The following is a 20,998-nucleotide window of genomic DNA, read 5'->3' on the forward strand; positions in this document are numbered from 1 at the left end:
AACAGATACTGTAATTCTTCTTCACATTCTCTGAGAATAGCCGCGTCGTCACTGTATCTTGTCATTGATATCCTTTCATCCTGAATTTTAGTTCCACTCTTGGACCTTTCGTTTACTTCCGTCACTGCTTCTTCAGTCTATAGATTGAACAGAAGGAGGGGAAAGGGGAAAGACAACGTCCCTGTCTTTCACCCTGTTTAGTCCGAGCCCTTTGTTCTTGATCTTCACTCTTATTGTTCCCTCTTGGCTTTCGTGCAAACTGTATATTACGCCTCTTTCCCCGTAACGTAACGCTATTATTTTCAGAAGTTCGAGCATCTTGTACCATTTGACAACGTCGAACGCTTTCTCCAGGGCGACAAATCCTATAAATGTGTCTTGATTTTTCTTTAGTCTTATTTCTAGTGCCAACTGCAACGTCAGAACAGCTCCTCTGGTACCTTTACCTTTCCTAAAACCAAATTGGTCGTCATTTAAGAGATCCTGTGTTAACTATAGACGATCAAGGAAAAACGGGGTGTGGGGTGGGGGGGTGGGGTGGGGGGGTGGAAGGGGGAGGGGAGGACGAGGGGGATGGCGGAGTTCTGTGAGTTTCTGTTGCTAGTGACAGCTACTCAAGCGCCGAGCGGCTGCTAATTGGCGCTGTTGGAAGCTGTGCTGCGATTGACATCTCTGCAATTAGAGGACTGAGACTCCTAACAATGTCCCACTAAGACACTATCGGAGAAATCAGCTATTTGCAGTGCAGTAACAGGGTAAGGACGAAGTACACTGAAAGTGATCCAACTGATTTTTGAATCAAACAATTTTCATCCATTCTTTTTTTTGAACCGTCGTCTTTCGGAAGGCGAGTCCAGAGTGCTAACACTGCACTAACTCGCTCGTTGAGAGAAGTTCTGCTTTTCGCCCCCTGTAAGAGAGAAATATGTGATTCTGGTTAATCATGACAGACTCCTTAGCAGAAAATCATGTCGGCCCCGGCAGTCAGTGATTTTAACTCCTGACGTCGATGGCAGACACAGTACTCGCTAGGGTAGCCGAGAGCGCTAATGCGCTGCTTCCTGGACTCTGGTAGGCGCGCCGGCCCCGGATCGAATCCGCCCAGCCGATTAACGACGAGGGTCGGTATGCCGGCCAGCCTGAATGTGGTTTTTAGGCGGTTTTCCACATCCCACTAGGTGAATACTGGGCTTGTCCCCAAGTTGCACCTCAGTTACACGCCTCACAAACATTTGAAAACGTTCGCACTGTTTCCTGACTTACACTAGACGCAGACAGCTGGGGTACACTACTTCCGTCCCGGGGGTGGGTTCGGGGTGGCGTCTGCCATTAACACTGAAAAATCCGTACTAACAAAGCCGACCCCGCGTTGGAGCGGGACACAGGCCCCAAGAAAGAAAGAAAGTCGATGGCAGACACAACTATCGAAAGCTCGAGTTTTTTAATTGGAGTGAAGCGGCTTGCAAACTGAGAAGATGTTATTGGAACACAGTCGTTAAAACTGATTGTTATCGATCCAGTTTGTTCTACACTCGAATATCAACTAAGGAAACTTTTGCGTACTGTCAAGGAAGTAGAATAGTTTCTTCGAGAGTAGTTCACAATTTACAGATGGTAGTCTGCAGGAGGAATGTTTTAGACGCAATAGCGCGACATGCACCAGTCCGATATTTGGCAAAATGCTGTATGGGAGCGTCTGGTTTGTATCACGAAATTTGGTGACGGGTGGTCTTTTGGAGGGAGCTACTGGATGGGCTGCCCCCAGTCCTGCTTGATCATGTCGGCGGCCTTCTCGGCGATCATGTAGACGGGCGCGGCGGTGTGTCCCGAGGGCACGGCGGGCATGACGGAGGCGTCGACGACGCGCGCGCCCCGCACGCCGAGCAGGCGCAGTCGGCTGTCGACGACGCCGCCCATGGAGCAGGTGCCCGCCTGGTGGTGCAGGTTGAAGGCCAGCTGGCGCACCGCGCACGCCCAGTAGCCGTCCGAGCCGAAGGTCTCCCGCTCGCAGCCCGGCGCCGGCACTCGCAGCAGCCGGCTGCGGAAGCGACGCAGCGGGCCCGACTCCCCCAGCGACGCCGCCTGTAACAGCGCCGTAGCTGCTGCAAACAGTGCTCCGACATCGCTCACCGACTAACCACCTCAACTAAACCTAAACAAGAAGAGAGAGAACTCTGCGATATATAGTGACGATGATGCACTTCTGCTAGCAGACAGTGAAGGTAATCCGCACGCAATTCTACACATATTAAACGTGGTAACCGGAAACATAAACAGGGTCAATATTTTAAACGTAACTGCACAACAGCAACGGTTTCACGTAATAAAATTTTAAACAGCCGACCAGTTGCAATGGATAAAGAAATTCTTTACCTACGTTTCGACAAATATAAATTTGTCTTCTTCAGAAGGTAACCTAAGGGCAATGAACGCATACGCCAAGAAACTTACGCCCAGTGGCCACCTGACTGTTTTGATGTATAACTACATTATTTGTACCAATGCTCCCATACTATTATAAAGAGAGTGTTTATTTCCTTCCGTTTTTTATTGTTACTCTACCTAAGGACGTTATTAGTACTAATAATTTACACGTTGCCTTTGTGCGCCAATTAGCACATGTTTCTCGGCACGAACGACACCTACCCTGTTTTCAGAGTAACTACGTTCGCCGATTACACTCAGTCGGTTGTGAGCTCCGCAAGATCCATGAGCTACTTTATATTAACGTGACAAACCCTAATTCTAGGGCTATATTTTATTTTTGACACATGGATCTATGCCGACAATTGTAAAAACGGCGATGGTACATTAGTAAGTACCAGTCGTCGTTATTATACTTCTGTAATGCAAGACTTCTCTAATTTGTCTTAAAATTTATTCTTGACGTATATAATTTTATTATAAATAGGGTCATATCCACACAAACATCCAACACGTAGGACCAAATCTGTGGATCCAGTTAGGTACAACTAGAGGTAGACGGAAAAATGACATTTAAGTATCTTGGTATTGAACTGTCCAGGAATGGAAACGTCGAGAACAAGTCAGAGAACAAGTAGCAAAAGCAAATAAAGTTCAGGGTGTCTAAACGGTACTAGAAAAAGAAGCATATACACTGAAGCACCAAAGAAACTGGTATAGGCATGCGAATTCAAATACAGAGACATCTAAACAAACAGAATACGCCGCTGCGATCGGTAGCGCCTGTAGAATACAAAAAGTATCTGTCGCAAGTTATCGAGATCTAAGTGAGTTTGAACGTGGTGTTACAGCCGGCGCACGAGCGATAGAACACAGCATCTCCGAGGTAGCGACCAAGTGGGGATTTTCCCGTAGGACCATTTCGTGAAAGGACTGTGAGTATCAGGAATCCGGTAAAACATCAAATCTCCGACATCTCTGCGGCCGGAGAAAGACCCTACTGGAACGGGACCGACGATTACTGAAGCGAATCGTTCGACATAACAGAAGTGCAACCCTTCCGCAAATTGCTGCAGATTTCAATGCGTGTTAGCGTGCGAACCATTCACCGAAGCTTCATCGATATGGTCTTTCGGAGCCGAAGGCCCACTCTTGTACCCTTGATGACTGCATGACTCAAAGCTTTGCGCCTCGCCTAGGCCTGTCGACACCACCATTGGACTGTTGATGACTGGAAACATGCTGCCTGATCGGACGTGTCTCGCTTCAAATTGGTTAGAGCGCATGGACGTGTACGGGTCTGGAGACAACCTCATGAATCTGTGGACCCTGCATGTCAGCAGGAGACTGTTCAGCTGGTGCAGGCTCTGTAATGCTGTGGGACATGTGCAGTTGGAGTGATACGGAACCCTTGTTACGTCTAGATACAACTCTGACAGGTGACAGATACATAAACATCCTGTCTGGTTACCTACACCCATTGATGTCTATTGCGCACTGCGATTGACTTGGCCAATTCCAGCAGGACAATGCGACACCCCACATGTCCAGAATTGCTACAGAATGGCTCCAGGAGCACTCTTCTGCGTTAAAACACTAGCGCTGGTCACCGAATTCCCCAGACATGAACGTTAATGAGCATATCTTGGATGTCTTGCAACGTGCTGTTCAGAAGAGCTCTTCACCCCCTCGTACTCTTATGGATTTATGGACAGTCCTTCAGGATTCATGGTTTCAGTTCCCTCCAGCACTACTTAAGACATTAGTCGAGTCCATGCTATTTCGTGTTGCGGCACTTCTGCTTGCTTGCGGGGGCCCTACACGATATTAGGCAGATGTAGCAATTTCTTTGGTTCTTCAGTGTAGATGCAAAGGCAAGAATATTCAAAACGATAGTGAAACCAACTATGATACATCAAAAACAAAATGACTGTTGGAAATCTCGGAAATGAAAATTCTCTGAAGGATTACTAAGAAGACACTGCGAGACAGATGTGAAATCATTAGAAAAGCATGAATGGAACGAACACCTACACAAGATGGATGAAAGGAAGATTGTGAAAATCGTAAGAAATAAATTACCAGCTGGTGAAAGAAATATATTGTGTCCAAGGAGAAAATGGAGCGACACCCTCAGGGTAGACTGAGGGGTACAGAAGGAAACAGGCTTTAGCCTAGAAAGGAAGAAAGGAAGGAAGGAAGAAGAAGATGATGATTAAAATATAAAATTGGTAAACAGCATCCAGTCGTGGTGCAATGCGCATCGCCTCCATAACTTCGTCTTATGACGAAAATTTTGCTTCGCGTCGTTGCTCCTTGGTTAGATAAAATATGTGAAAATCACTTGGGGCTTGGTCAGGTCTGTACGGTAGGTGATCTCCCAGCTCAATACCGAGATCTTGGATGCTTTGGATTTTTATTCCAGGCTTGTGAAGATAGCTATTATCCCGAACCAAATTACATCTTTTCAAAGCTACACTGTCCCGTTCGTTCTTGTATTGGGGTTCAGGTCTCGCAGTAGATCTCAGAAGCTGTCATTCTTCGCTGTTTGACCTTTAGGAGTGTAATCAACCAGTAGTGGATATTTCATATTCCAATACGCCATCACCAACGTCCCTGCAGAAGCTTGACTCTTACTGTAGGTGAATGTGGATGTCTCTACACCGTGCTCTGCTGCTTGCTCTGTGCTTCGTAGTGATGGATCCACGTCTCATCAACAGTTATTATGAGGGTGAGGACGTCTTTTCATTCCTTTCAAAATGTCTTAAATGTAGTTTCGACCTTTCGAAATACTACTTTTTGTGTTTATAGGTTAGTTGACTGAGTAACCTACTATCACAAGTTTAATGACTCGTAGGCGATTGTACACTCTAAATCGTAGGTAGCGTTCAAATCACGCGCAATATCGACAAATATGGTACCAGTAAAGTCAGGATTCTTTGGCTCAGTTGACACGATGCTCCTGTTCGCTTTTTAAGTGAATGACCCACCTGAACGTTCTTCTACGCTTACAAATACACATCCACTTTCTAAGCAATAAATGGACTTGTAAATGTTTGTTGCCACACTGAAAATGTGTTCTGCAAATAATCTTCGTACTTTCAGCCTGTCCAGGATACGGAAAACGAGTCACTCTCTTCATGTCTTCCCTGATGATCTGATATGACCAGGAATTCAGCTGTTCACTGAACCAGCTCAATTTATGCACAAGATCAACAGTGGCATTAAGGCATTCATTCCTTTTAACTTATAGAGCAAACAAAGTGAGTTTAATCATTGATAGTCCTAAACTCGAATTACGTCGTATTTCAGATGAGAACTCTGTTTGACTTATATATTGTAGCGGATGGGACTTACCAGTCGAGCTAGCACATACGCGACAGTAGATACTTTAACGCAGAACGATAAATAGCCTGACCTGGCCGTGTAAGTTGACGTGCAGCGTACCAGCTTGTGAGATAGGGAGGCGAGCGTGACCGGAATCGTATCTTACGTGGGGTGTTAATAACCGTTTGCGTAGAATTCCAGCCAGCGAGACTGTGGATATTCGGCGGTTTTCCACGCTCGTTTGGACAAATACATAGCTGCTGTCCAAACACCAGCTCATAGTGGGCGACACAAAAACAGTTAAGCATGTTAACATACAAAACGAAGTTTCCACGATTCTCAAACGGATGGTGCACACTTCTTCCCTCGATTAGTGTAACTGACGACTGAGGTGACAGAAAGGCCATCCTGCTTGTCAAATTATGAAAACAGCGGACTCGTACGTCGCGATAGACGCTAGTAAAGAGAGAAGGCAGTAATTAGGCTGCGATACACATATAGCTCAGAAACACTGTTACTGGATATCATTTTCATAATTATTTATTTCCAAAATATCTTGGTGTGCTGTTATCGATTCTGAACTAGTAAGAAAAATACTTACTACAGAAAGGGAAAAGGCATATGTACTTGCGAAAAGTTTGTCAAAAGAAGGTGATTGGCAAGTGAGGTGGGTGCACATAGATACAGAAGATTTTGTAGGGGAAAAGAAAGGATTCGAAGGTGTAGTCAAAAACGGATCACCTTTTCTCATACATGGTGTGCCTCCGAAGAGTCGTCAGTTGCATTTTCTCTGGGGTTTCGGCAGCTATTTTCAATTTCGCTTTTGCAATGTTTAAATGGAGTCAGTCCAAATGTGTTTCCATCCCACGTCCTATGTCAACGAAAAGTATCGGTTTGTTTCCTGTTACACAAAAAGCATTGTTAAACTGGAATTTTATGTGGCGATACGATACAGCGGTCCCAAATTAGTCTAGTGCGATATTTCTCGGCACGTATTAACCGGGAGAGTGAAACACGAAGATTAGGAAATACCTCCACTGCGACAGCATCGCCATGGCCCGTGCTGATTCCTACTACCATGCAGTCACTGCTGGAGATGGTTTGTTGTTCGTGTTTTACCGTCCCCGTTAATATATATAGCAAAAAGGTTAATACAGATCGGAAAAAGACGAATGAGCAAGTAAAACTCGGCACAAAAGTCATTAGGTTTGTAACGCTAAACAAACCGACGCTTTCGGTTAATACTGGGGATGAAAGATGTAAGAAGCTATACTTGTTTCAAAACCGAAATAGTGGATATTGTCAAAGCACCTGGCAAAATGCGCCTGACGACTCTTTGGGAAGCGAGCTTCTACAGTGGAATGAAGAATGTCATCTAACTGAAAGGTTTAAAAAGGAAAGATCGTTGACGGAAATAAAGGTACTGTTGGACAGTCTCGCCGTTGGGGCCCTATCCTGCGACCAGTTTACGTAGTCTCTGCCGTCAGTAGCCCATCAGACTCGTTCGCAGATTCTTGTTGTTGTGGTCTTCAGTCCAGAGACAGGTTTGATGCACTTCTCCATGCTACTCTATCCTGTGCAAGCTTCTTCATCTCCCACTACCTACTGCAACCTACATCCTACTGAATCTGTTTAGTGTATTCATCTCTTGGTCTCCCTCTACGATTTTTACCCTCCACGCTGCCCTCCAATACTAAATCGTTGATCCCTTGATGCCTCAGAACATGTCCTACCAACCGATCCCCTCTTCTACTCGAGTTGTGCCACAAATTTATCTTCTCCCCAATTCTGTTCAATACATCCTCATTAGTTATGTGGTCTACCCACCTAATTTTCAGCATTCTTCTGTAGCACCACACTTCGAAAGCTTCTATTCTCTTCTTGTCTAAACTATTTATTGTCCATGTTTCACTTCCATACATGGTTACACTCCATACAAATACTTTCAGAAACGACTTCCTGACATTTAAATCTATACTCGATGTTAACAAATTTCTCTTCTTCAGAAACGATTTCCTTGCCATTGCCAGTCTAGATTTTTATATCCTCTCTACTTCGACCATCATCAGTTATTTTGGTCCCCAAATAGCAAAACTCCTTTGCTACTTTAATCTAATTCCCGCAGCATCACCCGATTTAATTCGACTACATTCCATTATCCTCGTTTTGTTTTTGTTGATGTTTATCTTATATGCTCCTTTCAAGACACATTTCGTTCAGCTGCTCTTCCAGGTCCTTTGCTGTCTCTGACAGAATTACAATGTCATCGGCGAACCTCAAGGTTTGTATTTCTTCTCCATGTATTTTAATTCCTACTCCGAATTTTTATTTTGTTTCCTTTACTGCTTGATCAATATACAGATTGAATAACATCGGGGATAGGCTACAACCCTGTCTCAGTCCCTTCCCAACCACTGCTTCCCTTTCATGTCCTTCGACTCTTATAACTGTCATCTGGTGTTAGTACAAATTGTAAATAGCCCTTCGCTCCGTGTATTTTACCCCTGTCACCTTCAGAATTCTAAAGAGAGTATTCCAGTCAACATTGTCAAGTTTTCTCCAAGTCTACAAATGCCAGAAACGTAAGTTTGCCTTTCCTTAATCTATTTTCTAAGATAAGTAGTAGGGTCAGTATTACCTCACGTGTTCCAACATTTCTACGGAATTGAAACTCATCCTCCCCGAGGTTAGTATTTTGCAGCCGTGGGTTATTAAACTGATAGTTCGGTAATTTTCACACCTGTCAATACCTGCTTTCTTTGGGATTGCAATTATTATATTCTTCTTGAAGTCTGGGGGTATTTAGCCTGTCTCATACATCTTGCTCACTAGATGGTAGAGTTTTGTTAGGCCTGGCTCTCCCAAGGCTGTCAGTAGTTCTAATGGAATGTTGTCTACTCCTGGGACCTTGTTTCGACTTAGGTCTTTCAGTTCTTTGCTGTCTCTGACAGAATTACAATGTCATCGGCGAACCGCAAAGTTTTTATTTCTTCTGCATGGATTTTAATACCTACTCCAAATTTTTCTTCTGTTTCCTTTACTGCTTGCTCAATATACAGATTGAATAACATCGGGGATAGGCTACAACCCTGTCTCACTCTCTGTAAAGAATTCCTGTCAGTCTTTTGCAGGTGTGTCTTATTAAACTGATAGTTCGGTAATTTTCACATCTGCCAGCACCTGCTTTCTTTGGGGTTGAAATTATTATATTACACGTTTCTTGTAGTGCCTGTCTCATACATCTTGCTCACCAGATGGCTGTGTTTTGTCAGGGATGGCTCTCTCAAGGCTATCAGTAGTGATAATGGAATGTTGTCTGCTCCCGGGGTCTTGTTTCGACTTAGATCTTTCAGTGCTCTGTCAAACTCTTCACAAAATATCATATCTCCCTTTAATTCGAAGATTAACTGTCGTATTTGTTTCAGCAATCTGGAATTCACTGTAAAACATACACTGCTTCTTCTGCAAAGGACTTTTCAAACATTATTCTCTTTCTGTTGTAAACTACTCATTCTACGGAATGAATATCCATTCATATGGATAGTAAAGTAAATAAGCTTTTTTATCTTCTTCCTCCGATCCCTACATGAATGACATGCCGTTGGTTGTGGAATGTTTTGAGATGCAATAATCTATTATCAAAGAGAAGTATTGCTTGAACTCCATTGTGTTTTAACAGAGCAGGTATCGTGTACCTTTTTCTGCCTCCAGTCTACTGAAAAACGAATTGATCTAGTTTTAGGAACACTGAGAGTTTAATGTATAATCCAAACAATGGTGTGACTTCCATTTTTCGAAGCACTGTCAGAGGTGAATTTCTAGTAAGCACCAGAATAAACTGTAGAACAACCAAGGAAATTAGTTCCCTAATCTTTCGAGTAACCATGAGCCTACATACGTTATCACAGAAGTAAGTGCCAATTTGTAAGTAGATTTACACTGTATGGCTGTCTTCCCACTTTAAAAGCGTGTCATTTTAGCAATTTTTTTTTCATTTTCCCAATCTCCTATACGTTCGGTACGAACCAGAACGTATTTTTCTGCTCTGATTTTCGCAAGTTTGTTATTGCCTACTAATAGAATTTCATAGGTTTCCTTCGTTATCGCGCTCTGTTCCACAGTATACCGTACAGTCACTGCCGGAAAAAAAATTTGTACACTTTTTCAGAGGTTTCCAATTCACTCTAGATATACTGTTGCAGCAGTGCACGTGGAGAACATGAAATGATTACGTTTACAGATCAATAGCACAAGCGGATCTGAGGTGCAAAGCACCGACCCATGCTGAAACACCCATATCAGTATTTGGTGTTTACTCCACAGGCGGAAATGCAGGCGCTGGCCGTGGCATCGCGCTCGATCGCACAGATGGCGAGTACTGTCCTGGGGTACGTTATGCCACGCCTGCCCGACCTCTTCACGTAGTTCTGTGGCAGTTGTAGGTTGGCGAATTGCACGAGTCACTTCTCGTCCCATCATGTCGCACACGTGCTCGCTTGGCGACGGGTCCAGATATCGTGCTGGCCAGGGAAGCTTCTGAACGTCTTTCAGAGCACGTTGGGTTCCACGGGCACTTTGTGGGCGAGCGTTATCCTGCTGGAACAGCACATCACCTTCCTGCTGCAAGAGCGGCAAGAGAACGGTTCTAACAATATTCTGATCGTGCCGAGCGGTGGATAGCGTGTCCTCCAGAACCAAAAGTGAGCGAGATTTGTAGCTTATTGCGCCCCAGACAATAAGGCCTGGGTGGGGGCAGTGTGTTTGGACGAATGCACTCTACGAGACAGCGCTCACCCTGTCTTCGTCGTACGCACAAATGACCATCACTAGCGCTTCACTCTGGAACCGCGCGACCGCTACGGTCGCAGGTTCGAATCCTGCCTCGGCATGGATGTGTGTGATGTCCGTAGGTTAGTTCGGTTTAAGTAGTTCTAAGTTCTAGGGGGCTGATGACCTTAGAAGTTACGTCCCAAAGTGCTCAGAGCCATTTGAACCAAGTGCTGCATGAACGTCCAGAACTTCGTCTACGGGTCAGAATGTCCACGTGACTACTGATACCAGGACCGCTGCAGAACTCGCGCCAAAGTTTGTGGCATTTCTCCAAAGGACCAAGGCGCCACTCGGAAGGCCGCAGTCTGACCCCTTTCAAACTTGCTCAGTTGCCTGTAGGAAGTACGCGTTCACTCAGTGGCGTGTTTGCCCGCTTGCTTCACACATTTGCTCCACACCGAGCCTTCTCGCTGTGAGCATTCCCTATTAAATGGTAGACACAGGTGGCTCTCTGGTACTTATGCTACTACTCCATCTGTTGGCGGACGACGTTGGAATCATTAGCAGTACACCTATTATCCCCCTGATGGCATTCTGTAAGAAATAAAGTATTCCATTAGCTTTGATAACTAACGAAATCACATTTGCATTCAGTGCAATGTTTCATCGTGTACATACCTGTAGAACGACTGAGGTTCATGTTCGACGGTCATTCATTATTGCTGCACTAGAAGAATGCTCATGTTGTAGAGTTATTCAATGATAGTGTTTTACGTTTTCTGCTATTAGTACCAGAAAAAAAGCCCTCAATGCTACAACTTATGTAGTTTCCTTTCAACGCCAGTTTATTGATTAATTCTGTTCATCAACAACATTTTAAGTTAATATTGCTTAGCAAATCATTTACATATACCATGACGCAAATGAAATGTATTTTTACTGTCAGCTTGTATTGTATTCTGATGTATGTTAACCGGGAACCTAGATCGATGGAGAGGCTCCGTCCCCGCTGCAGCCGCAATGGTCCACAACCCCATGATGACTACCGATGTCCACTTCACCCCTCCGCCGCCCGACACCGAAGCCAGGGTTATTGTGCGGTTCGCCCCCCCCCCCCGCCCCCCCCCCCCCCCCCCCAGGGAACGTCTCACACCAGACGAATGTAACCGCTATGTTTGCGTGGCAGAGTAATGGTGGTGTACGCGTACGTGGAGAACTTGTTTGCGCAGCAATCGCCGACATTGTGTAACTGAGGCGGAATAAGGGGAACCAGCCCGCATTCGCCGACGCAGATGGAAAACGGCCTAAAAACCATCCGGTTCACCGGACCTCGACACAAATCCGCCGGGCGGATGCGTGCCGGAGCAGGAACCCCCCCCCGGAAAGCCATGCGCTAGACCGCTCAGCCAACCGGGCGGGCTTTAGTGTCAGCTTACTCAATGCTTACAATGAAAATCATAATTGGGATTTTATTAGTCACCTACATCGGAGACATGTTATGGTGTTTTACGTTCAGTCTTCTCAATGTTAGAACAAAACGTAATTGGATACCCTACTCCTAGCCACGACCGATATTCTCCTTCAAGTAGCTGCAATGGAAAAAAATTATTAACTTGTGGTTAGAAATATCTGAATTATAGTATAATTTCTATTTTCCGCGTAGGTATAATACAGGTAATTATTTCATCTGTAACACCGTCGGTTAATTACTTGTTTGTTTTGGCAGACCTGTTTAGTTACGAGTGTTCATTTATGACGCGCCTGAAAACGGAATAAATTTTTGCGATAATCGTAATTGTCAACGGGGTGCAAACGTATTAATTGAATGTGACCATAACAGTCACCGTCTGATGTATTCCCGGCTATGCAGACTCGCATGTCTTAAGTCTGCTTACCTGTGTACCGCGGTGTGATATTACAGAAGTTAACATGTACATAGTAGTTGGTTATATACAGGGTACGTTTAAGTTCCTATTACAGGATTCTAATGTTTGTAGAGGGGCTTACTAGAACAAATTTTTATAAGACACCCATGGCCGTGAATTTGCCGATTCAACGTAAAGTATGTTTGAAACTCGGCTTACTTTCAGACTTCAAACCAGTCGCTCCACGGTACGCAAACAGCGGAGACAATGAGTTACGACCTGTGTGCTCTAGAGGAGCCTCTAGCGTGGGCAGTATTCCGATGCTCGTTATCAGGAACTCTTCTATGTGACGAAAGACGTCCTCTTCAGAGTCTACAATATGGCGCATTCATGGAGCACCACAGTTAACCATCCCTGTTGTGAACGTGCCAGTTTCTCGCAGCCGTTGAAGTCCAACGAAGATGGTATGTAATTTTGTAATTACAATAGGTACTGGAAACTGCACCCTCTTCTCAGTTTGTGTGCGCACCGTGAAACGGAGATTTGAATGTGATTCGATCTTCAAAATTATTTTATATCACAACCTTCCGTTTCCGGATATACGTTATCTTCTTCTTCTTCCAATCTAGGTTTCGATCTAGGGCCTGCTCTGGCCTCACCATCTCATCCTCGCTCTTCACACACTAGCCTTGCTCCATCATCTATAATCCATTGCTAGTTTAAGAAGGTTTTGTGGCGGTGTACGAAGTACATGCTCTCTCCGTATTTCTTTTGTATAAGAGTGCCTTTCTCGCTATTGGTTTCCTCCGTAACGTTCCCTTATTACCTGTTTTCTAATTTTTTCTTCCGTAATACAGTCTTTCATAGATCTTAGAAATTTCATTTCTGATGGTTCTAGTTGCCATAAATCTAAATCTTTCGGCGTCAAACTTTCTGTCCCATATAACAACGTTGGAACTGAGATGACTTCATAAAATGTTAGCTGTGTGCTTTTTCTTGTTTTATTCTTAAGCGATCTCCTTATTGCGCCACATGTACACTGGTAAGTATTAGTTTTCTTCTCTATATCTGTATTTTAATCATATCATATGTCGCATCATAAATATTTGAAGTGGGCTCCCTTTTCTACCGTTTTATTATTGAGGATTATTTTTATTAATATTAGGTGAATACCTAGAAAGGCCATAATTTTAGTTTTATTGGTAGATATTATCAGATTGTAGCTTGCACCTATCTCATTTAGTTTATGTAGTGCCATTTATAATTTATCTTCACTATATTGTATTACAGAGTTTCAGGGAGAGCATAAGGAAACAATTGTCACAAATGGGGGAAAGAAACACAATAGAAGAAGAATGGGTAGCTCTGAGGGATGAAGTAGTGAAGGCAGCAGAGGATCAAGTAGGTAAAAAGACGAGGGCTAGTAGAAATCCTTGGGTAACAGAAGAAATATTGAATTTAATTGATGAAACGAGAAAATATAAAAATGCAGTAAGTGAAGCAGGCAAAAAGGAATACAAACGTCTCAAAAATGAGATCGACAGGAAGTGCAAAATGGCTAAGCAGGGATGGCTAGAGGACAAATGTAAGGATGTAGAGGCTTATCTCACTAGGGGTAAGATAGATACTGCCTACAGGAAAATTAAAGAGACATTTGGAGAAAAGAGAACCACTTGTATGAATATCAAGAGCTCAGTTGGAAACCCAGTTCTAAGCAAAGAAGGGAAGGCAGAAAGGTGGAAGGAGTATATGGAGGGTCTATACGAGGGCGACGTACTTCATGATAATATTCTGGAAATGGAAGAGAATGTAGATGAAGACGAAATGGGAGATATAATACTGCGTGAAGAGTTTGACAGAGCACTGAAAGACCTGAGTCGAAACAAGGCCCCGGGAGTAGACAACATTCCATCAGAACTACTGGCGGCCTTGGGAGAGCCAGTCCTGACAAAACTCTACAATCTGGTGAGCAAGATGTATGAGACAGGCGAAATACGCTCAGACTTCAAGAAGAATATAATAATACCAATCCCAAAGAGAGCAGGTGTTGACAGATGTGAAAATTACCTAACAATCAGTTTAATAAGCCACAGCTGCAAAATACTAACGCGAATTCTTTACAGACGAATGGAAAAACTGGTAGAAGACGACCTTGGGGAAGATCACTTTGGATTCCGTAGAAATATTGGAACGCGTGAGGCAATACTGACCTTACGACTTATCTTAGAAGGAAGATTAAGGAGAGGCAAACCTACGTTTCTAGCATTTGTAGACTTAAAGAAAGCTTTTGACAATGTTGACTGGAATACCCTCTTTCAAATTCTAAAGGTGACAGGGGTAAAATACAGGGAGCGAAAGGCTATTTACAATTTGTACAGAAACCAGATGGCAGTTATGAGAGTCGAGGGACATGAAAGGGAAGCAGTGGTAGGGAAGGGAGTAAGGGTTGTAGCCTCTCCCCGATGTTCGCCGGCCGAAGTGGCCGTGCGGTTAAAGGCGCTGCAGTCTGGAACCGCAAGATCGCTACGGTCGCAGGTTCGAATCCTGCCTCGGGCATGGATGTGTGTGATGTCCTTAGGTTAGTTAGGTTTAACTAGTTCTAAGTTCTAGGGGACTAATGACCTCAGCAGTTGAGTCCCATAGTGCTCAGAGCCATTTGAACCATTTTTTTTCCCGATGTTATTCAACCTGTATATTGAGCAAGCAGTAAAGGAAACAGAAGAAAAATTCGGAGTAGGTATTAAAATCCATGGAGAAGAAATAAAAAGTTTGAGGTTCGCCGATGGCATTGTAATTCTGTCAGAGAAAGCAAAGGACATGGAAGAGAGTTGAACGGAATGGAAAGTGTCTTGAAAGGAGGATATAAGATGAACACGAACAAAAGAAAAATGAGGATAATTGAACGTAGTCTAATTAAGTCGGGTGATACTGAGGGAATTAGATTAGGAAATGAGACACTTAAAGTAGTAAAGGAGTTTTGCTATTTGGGGAGCAAAATAACTGATGATGGTCGAAGTAGAGAGGATATTAAATGTAGACTGACAATGGCAAGGAAAGTGTTTCTGAAGAAGAGAAATTTGTTAACTTCGAGTATTGATTTAAGTGTCAGGAAGTCGTTTCTGAAAGTATTTGTATGGAGTGTAGCCATGTATGGAAGTGAAACATGGACGATAAATAGTTTGGACAAGAAGAGAATAGAAGGTTTCGAAATGTGGTGCTACAGAAGAATGATGAAGATTATATGGGTAGATCACATAACTAATGAGGAGGTATTGAATAGAATTGGGGGAAGAGGAGTTTATGGCACAACTTGACAAGAAGAAGGGACTAGTTGGTAGGACATGTTCTGAGGCATCAAGGGATCACAAATTTAGCACTGGAGGACATCGTGGAGGGTAAAAATCGTAGAGGGAGACCAAGAGATGAATACACTAAGCAGATTCAGAAGGATGTAGGTTGCAGTAAGTACTGGGAGATGAAGAAGCTTGCACAGGATAGAGTAGCATGGAGAGCTGCATCAAACCAGTCTCAGGACTGAAGACCACAACAACAACAATAACAACAACATATTGTATGATAACTTGATCATCCGCGTATAATAGCGTATGAATACATTTATTCCTCCTATCATTTATTTTTCCCATTCTCTGACCAAATCGTCTACAGAGATATTGAATGTTGTTGATAAGCTACACCCTAGCGTTATCTCTTTACCCGTGCCAATTCTAATAGTGGTGTCCTTATGTAGAGTTTTTGCGATTGCAGCTGAGTTGTGGCAAACGTTCTTTCATGATCCACAAATGCTGTTTGAGTATCCAGATTAAATTCTCGTCTGTTTTGTGTCGCCCGTTTCACTGCAAAAACATCGTTTATATGTGACCTTTAATTTCGGAAACCTGTTTGTTCATTCATTTAAATTATATCCGACTATTTCGTAGCCTTTCATTTAATATTCTACTATAGATTTTGTGAGCAATGTTCAGAACGCTTATACGCCACGGGTTCCCCATCTCTCTCAAATTGATAGAAACGTATAATAAGAATTGCAAAACAGCCTGTATATGTGAAATATTTTCGTCACAGAATAAATATTCAACACCATACGAGGTACCAGAAATGGGAACGAGTAATTACGGAATAGTTACGAAACACGCAAATGTAGATATGTGTTCAAATATTCAAGCTCTTCGAATATGAATCAGACATAATCTACAACGATCTGCCAGAACATTATGACCACCGACCTACTGTCGATATAAACCCGTCCTTGTGGTATCAGAGTCACCTGGTGAGGAATGACTGTTATGTAGTATCAGCGAGCGTGAGTAAAATGTGGAGTTTGGCCGAGGACTGACTGTGATGGCCCGCAGGCTCGTCACGAGCATTTAGGAAAGTGCACGACTTGTTGGATGTCCAAAAAATGCTGTGGTGAGTGTCTTCAACGCGTGGGGAAGCCAAGACGAAACCGCGCCCAGACGTCGTGGGGTTGGTTGGCCACTTCTCATTACAGATATATAATGTTGTAGGCGGGGTAGATAGGTAAAACAGGAAAGGTTATAATGGTGGGAAGAGTACAAGCGTGTCTGAACACACAGTGTACGGAACGCTCCTAACGATGGGCCTCCGCAGCCGACGACCCATGTTTATGCCGTCATTAACACCACGACATCGGCAACTACGACTGGAATGTGCACGTGGCCACCGGCAATGGACGCTGGCACAGTGACAGGGCGTTGCATGGACTAATGTGTCCCGATACGTTCTTCATCACGCCGATGGGAGAGCACGAATCAGTGCCTTGCAGGGGAACAGCTCTTTGTCACCTGTACTGCGGGGTTCAGTCAAGCTGGCGGCGGCTCCATGGTGCTCTGTGGAACATTCACGTGGCAATCCATAGGTCCAGTGGACCTCGTGCAAGGCATGATGACGGCCAAGGACATCGTACATTAGTTGCAGACCACGTACACCCCTTTATGACGATCATGTTTCCCGGCGGCAGTGTCATTTTTCAACAAGATAATGCACCATGTCAAAAGATCAAGAGTGTGATGGAATGGTACGAGGAACACAATGGCAAGTTCCAATTGATGTGCTCACCCCCCCCGCCCCCCGCCCCCCAAGATCTGAAACCGATCGAACATGTCTGAGATGTTATTTGTGGTGTCACCGCCAGACACCACACTTGCTAGGTGGTAGCCTTTAAATCGGCCGCGGTCCGTTAGTATACGTCGGACCCGCGTGTCGCCACTATCAGTGACTGCAGACCGAGCGCCGCCACACGGCAGGTCTAGAGAGACTTCCTAGCACTCGCCCAGTGGTACAACCGACTTTGCTAGCGATGGTTCACTGACAAATACGCTTTCATTTGCCGAGACGATAGTTAGCATAGCCCTCAGTTACGTCATTTGCTACGACCTAGCAAGGTGCCATTACCAGTCACTATTGATACTGTAAAACATGTACCGTCAAGAGTGACGTTCACCATTTATGGATTAAAGTTAAGTTTTCCACCAGCTACGTCAGTTTTTTTCTACAGTCTAATTTCCTTGTCCTGTTGCAGACCTCACGCCAGCCTGCGTGAGCTAAAACGCGTGCCTTTCGGCTTCCTTTCATACCGGTGTTGGCTCTCCTGCCAACCCACAACATTATTGAATGTGGCGTCAGAGTTCATCGCCCCCTCCCCGTAATTTTCGGGAATTAGGTGACTTATGTATGCAGATTTTGTGCGAACTCCCTCCAGCGACCTATCGAGGCATCATTGATTCCATGCCACGATACGTCGCCGCTGTTAACCGTCCCACAGGTGGACATACCGGCTATTAGGCAGGTGGTCATAATGTTCTGGCTGATCGCTGTATATTGACGGTTTGAGAATAACATCACGGAGATTAAAGTATTTCGTTCAGCGTCGAATGTCATGCTATACCTGCATATCCTCATAAATGTGTACCTTGCACCACAATTTCCTTACATAATAATATAGCGCAAAATTAATTCAGACTTTCTCACAGAAATAAGTTTAACTTCAATGTTGATAACGAAGCAGATCCGTAAAACAGTGTACTTCTCTGAAGTCGGATTGGAGTTCTCGTGTGGTATACAAACTTACAACTGAGAGATGGTGTTTCCTTGTCTATTCTGCGAACATTCATTTTGCTATTATTGAGCTATTATTCGCTACCAGCGATAAGCTTTAAACTTAATATGTCTTAGAAAATTGTAATATTTTATCCTTATGTTTCCCGTGCCGTTAGATTAGTGCTGTTAGGCCGGTGCAGTCAATAAAACGCGATGCACATCTCTACTGAGTGCCTCTGTGTTCTGTCAGTCAGCGCCTTTTTGCTGAAGCTCGGTGTGCGGCCGAAAGAAGGCCCTGGATAGCTCGATGACAAGAGCATTGCCTGCGAAAGAAAAGTGAGTGCTTGAGCAAACGACTTCGACGTGATTTAAATATGTCAGACTGTTTCGAAAATTTGTTATCCTTTTATTTGTGGCTGTAATTTTCAGAAACTCTAGTCTATGTTTCAAAATAAAATTCAGTTATCAGTTGCAAATATGTTTTATTTCACTTTACCGGTTTCGGCAAGTTAATTTGTCATTTTCAGAAGCCTGCAAAATTAGGGATATTATAAATCTTAAGACCTGCCTGCAAAATTAGGGATATTATAAATCTTAAGACCTTTGCTATACACTTACGTGAAGTATAAGATGTGTATTACACAAACTTATTTAATATTGGTTTAGCAGATCTCAATTTCTTCTTCCCAGAAGCATGATACCGTATGTCCAAAAATGAACACATTTTATTTCATTTTTTTAAACACAGACAAAATGTTTGCAGTAACTGAATCACATATATGTACATGCCAAACTGTTATTCTAGCAGCAAGGTTTTTAAAAAGTTACATGTAATACATGTATACTGTATGTACTGATCTATAAAAAGAGTAGGTTGATTTTCACATTTTATAATAGATGCTACGCAGTCAAAATAGAGCCTCTTTTTAATGCAAGTTGATCATTCAACAATTCTTTTGAATGTAGGCGGAAATGTTTATATATTTCATATTCTTCTAAAAGGCTTATTTTATAACCCTTGTCAACTATATATAAAATTTCCATGATAAACAAGGATGGGAGAGTAAAGGTCTAAAGATTTGAAATGCCCCTCATTTCGTAGGCTTCTGAAGAAGACAGATTAATTTGTCGAAACCGGTAAAGCGAAATAATAATATATTTGCAACTGACGACTGAATTTTTTATCGCTAACACCGATCCCCTTAAACCCCTGTATATTGTCTTATGAGAGACGAGATGGTCTTCTCCATGAAAATTTTGTAACATGTGTGAGAGGAGATAATTTAGACATAAATGATTAGAAAAGCAGGACCAGTAAGAAGAAATACTGAAATAAGAAGATCAATTTGGTCTTTCAAGTCAATTGGAAAGTGTTGGTCACAAGACGCGAAATGTACACAAAATATTTTTCAGAAAATGTCAAAACATCATGTACAGTTGCACTGTATAAAACTAGTTTAGTGTGGAAAAATTTGAAGATAATGACTAAAAGTGACTTCATAAGCCGATACCGGTTGTGAAAAGAAAGAAAAATTAAAGAAATAACCGTCTAAGTAGAAAAATGCTTCACTCATGCGATAAATACTTGGCGGTGGCACCCTCCATGTCTAAGATGTAAAACTATCAGGAAGATCGCAAGATCGCAATCAGGCACTGTCAAGGGGAGGCCACGACGTTTGGAACGCGGATTTACTGCAAACTTCGTACACTCGTAGTACTCCATGAGGACAACAAAATTTGTAAGCAGCAGCTTATGCTTATGTATGCTTGTCCGTGATTTGAGAAATCCCTTATACCTGGAAGGAGCCCGACTCTACTTCTTACCTGCAAGTTTTGAACGGCACGGACGTCTTTCGAAAGATGTACAATTAATCGTCGTTTTCGACATTACGAGCACAAGTTTCAGGATGTTATTTTTCGTAAAAACATGGAAAACATAAAGTTAAACGGCACCAGCTGCATTGAATAAATGCTATGCTTCCACATACGTAAGGTCTTTTGAGGTTTTCCGTGGAAAAACAAACCTCGTTAACTTTTTCAAAAACCTCTTTTGCAGACGATAATTTGGAAGCAAACCACGCATAACGCAGCATTTACTTAAATATCGGCGCTGATAATTGGTCATGTAGTATCGACTGTATTTTAATAGCGTCTTAAAGACAAGCAATTTCTCTTTCTTTGTCGATTAAATACGAACAAATTTGAAGACACGGACAAGCATACATTTTCAGTACCACAATATGCGTTTGGTCGTTTACTAGTCATTGTTATGAATATTATATTATTTGTGATAATAAAAATTTGTACACCGCCAAATAACATTGTAAATTTAATAAAAGTTCATCTGATTACACGTATTTTTCCCATTATATCAATTTTAATATAAATAGTAAATAAAATGACTGTGTTAGAAATAAAATAAGTGACGAACGGGACTCGATACAGCGATTACGGGGCTTGAACGCTAACCGCTTTTTCTTATTTCATTTTTATTGGCTTTCGTTCGTTGCACTTGCTTGGGGTGGACGTCATAA

At 43.1% G+C, this 20,998-nt stretch overlaps 1 protein-coding gene across 1 annotated transcript in view; it reads right to left on the reverse strand.

Annotated features, from left to right (window-relative positions):
* Positions 1-1,743: 1,743 nt before the first annotated feature.
* LOC124545621 (glucose dehydrogenase [FAD, quinone]-like) overlaps positions 1,744-20,998 on the reverse strand; it is a 127,962-nt gene continuing 108,707 nt past the window's right edge. The window contains exon 6 of the mRNA XM_047124603.1: positions 1,744-2,082. Within this exon, the coding sequence (XP_046980559.1) occupies positions 1,744-2,082 (339 nt within the window). The remainder of the gene's footprint in view (positions 2,083-20,998) is intronic.

The sequence above is a fragment of the Schistocerca americana genome, chromosome 1 (genome assembly GCF_021461395.2).
Source record: "Schistocerca americana isolate TAMUIC-IGC-003095 chromosome 1, iqSchAmer2.1, whole genome shotgun sequence".
NCBI lineage: Eukaryota > Metazoa > Arthropoda > Insecta > Orthoptera > Acrididae > Schistocerca > Schistocerca americana.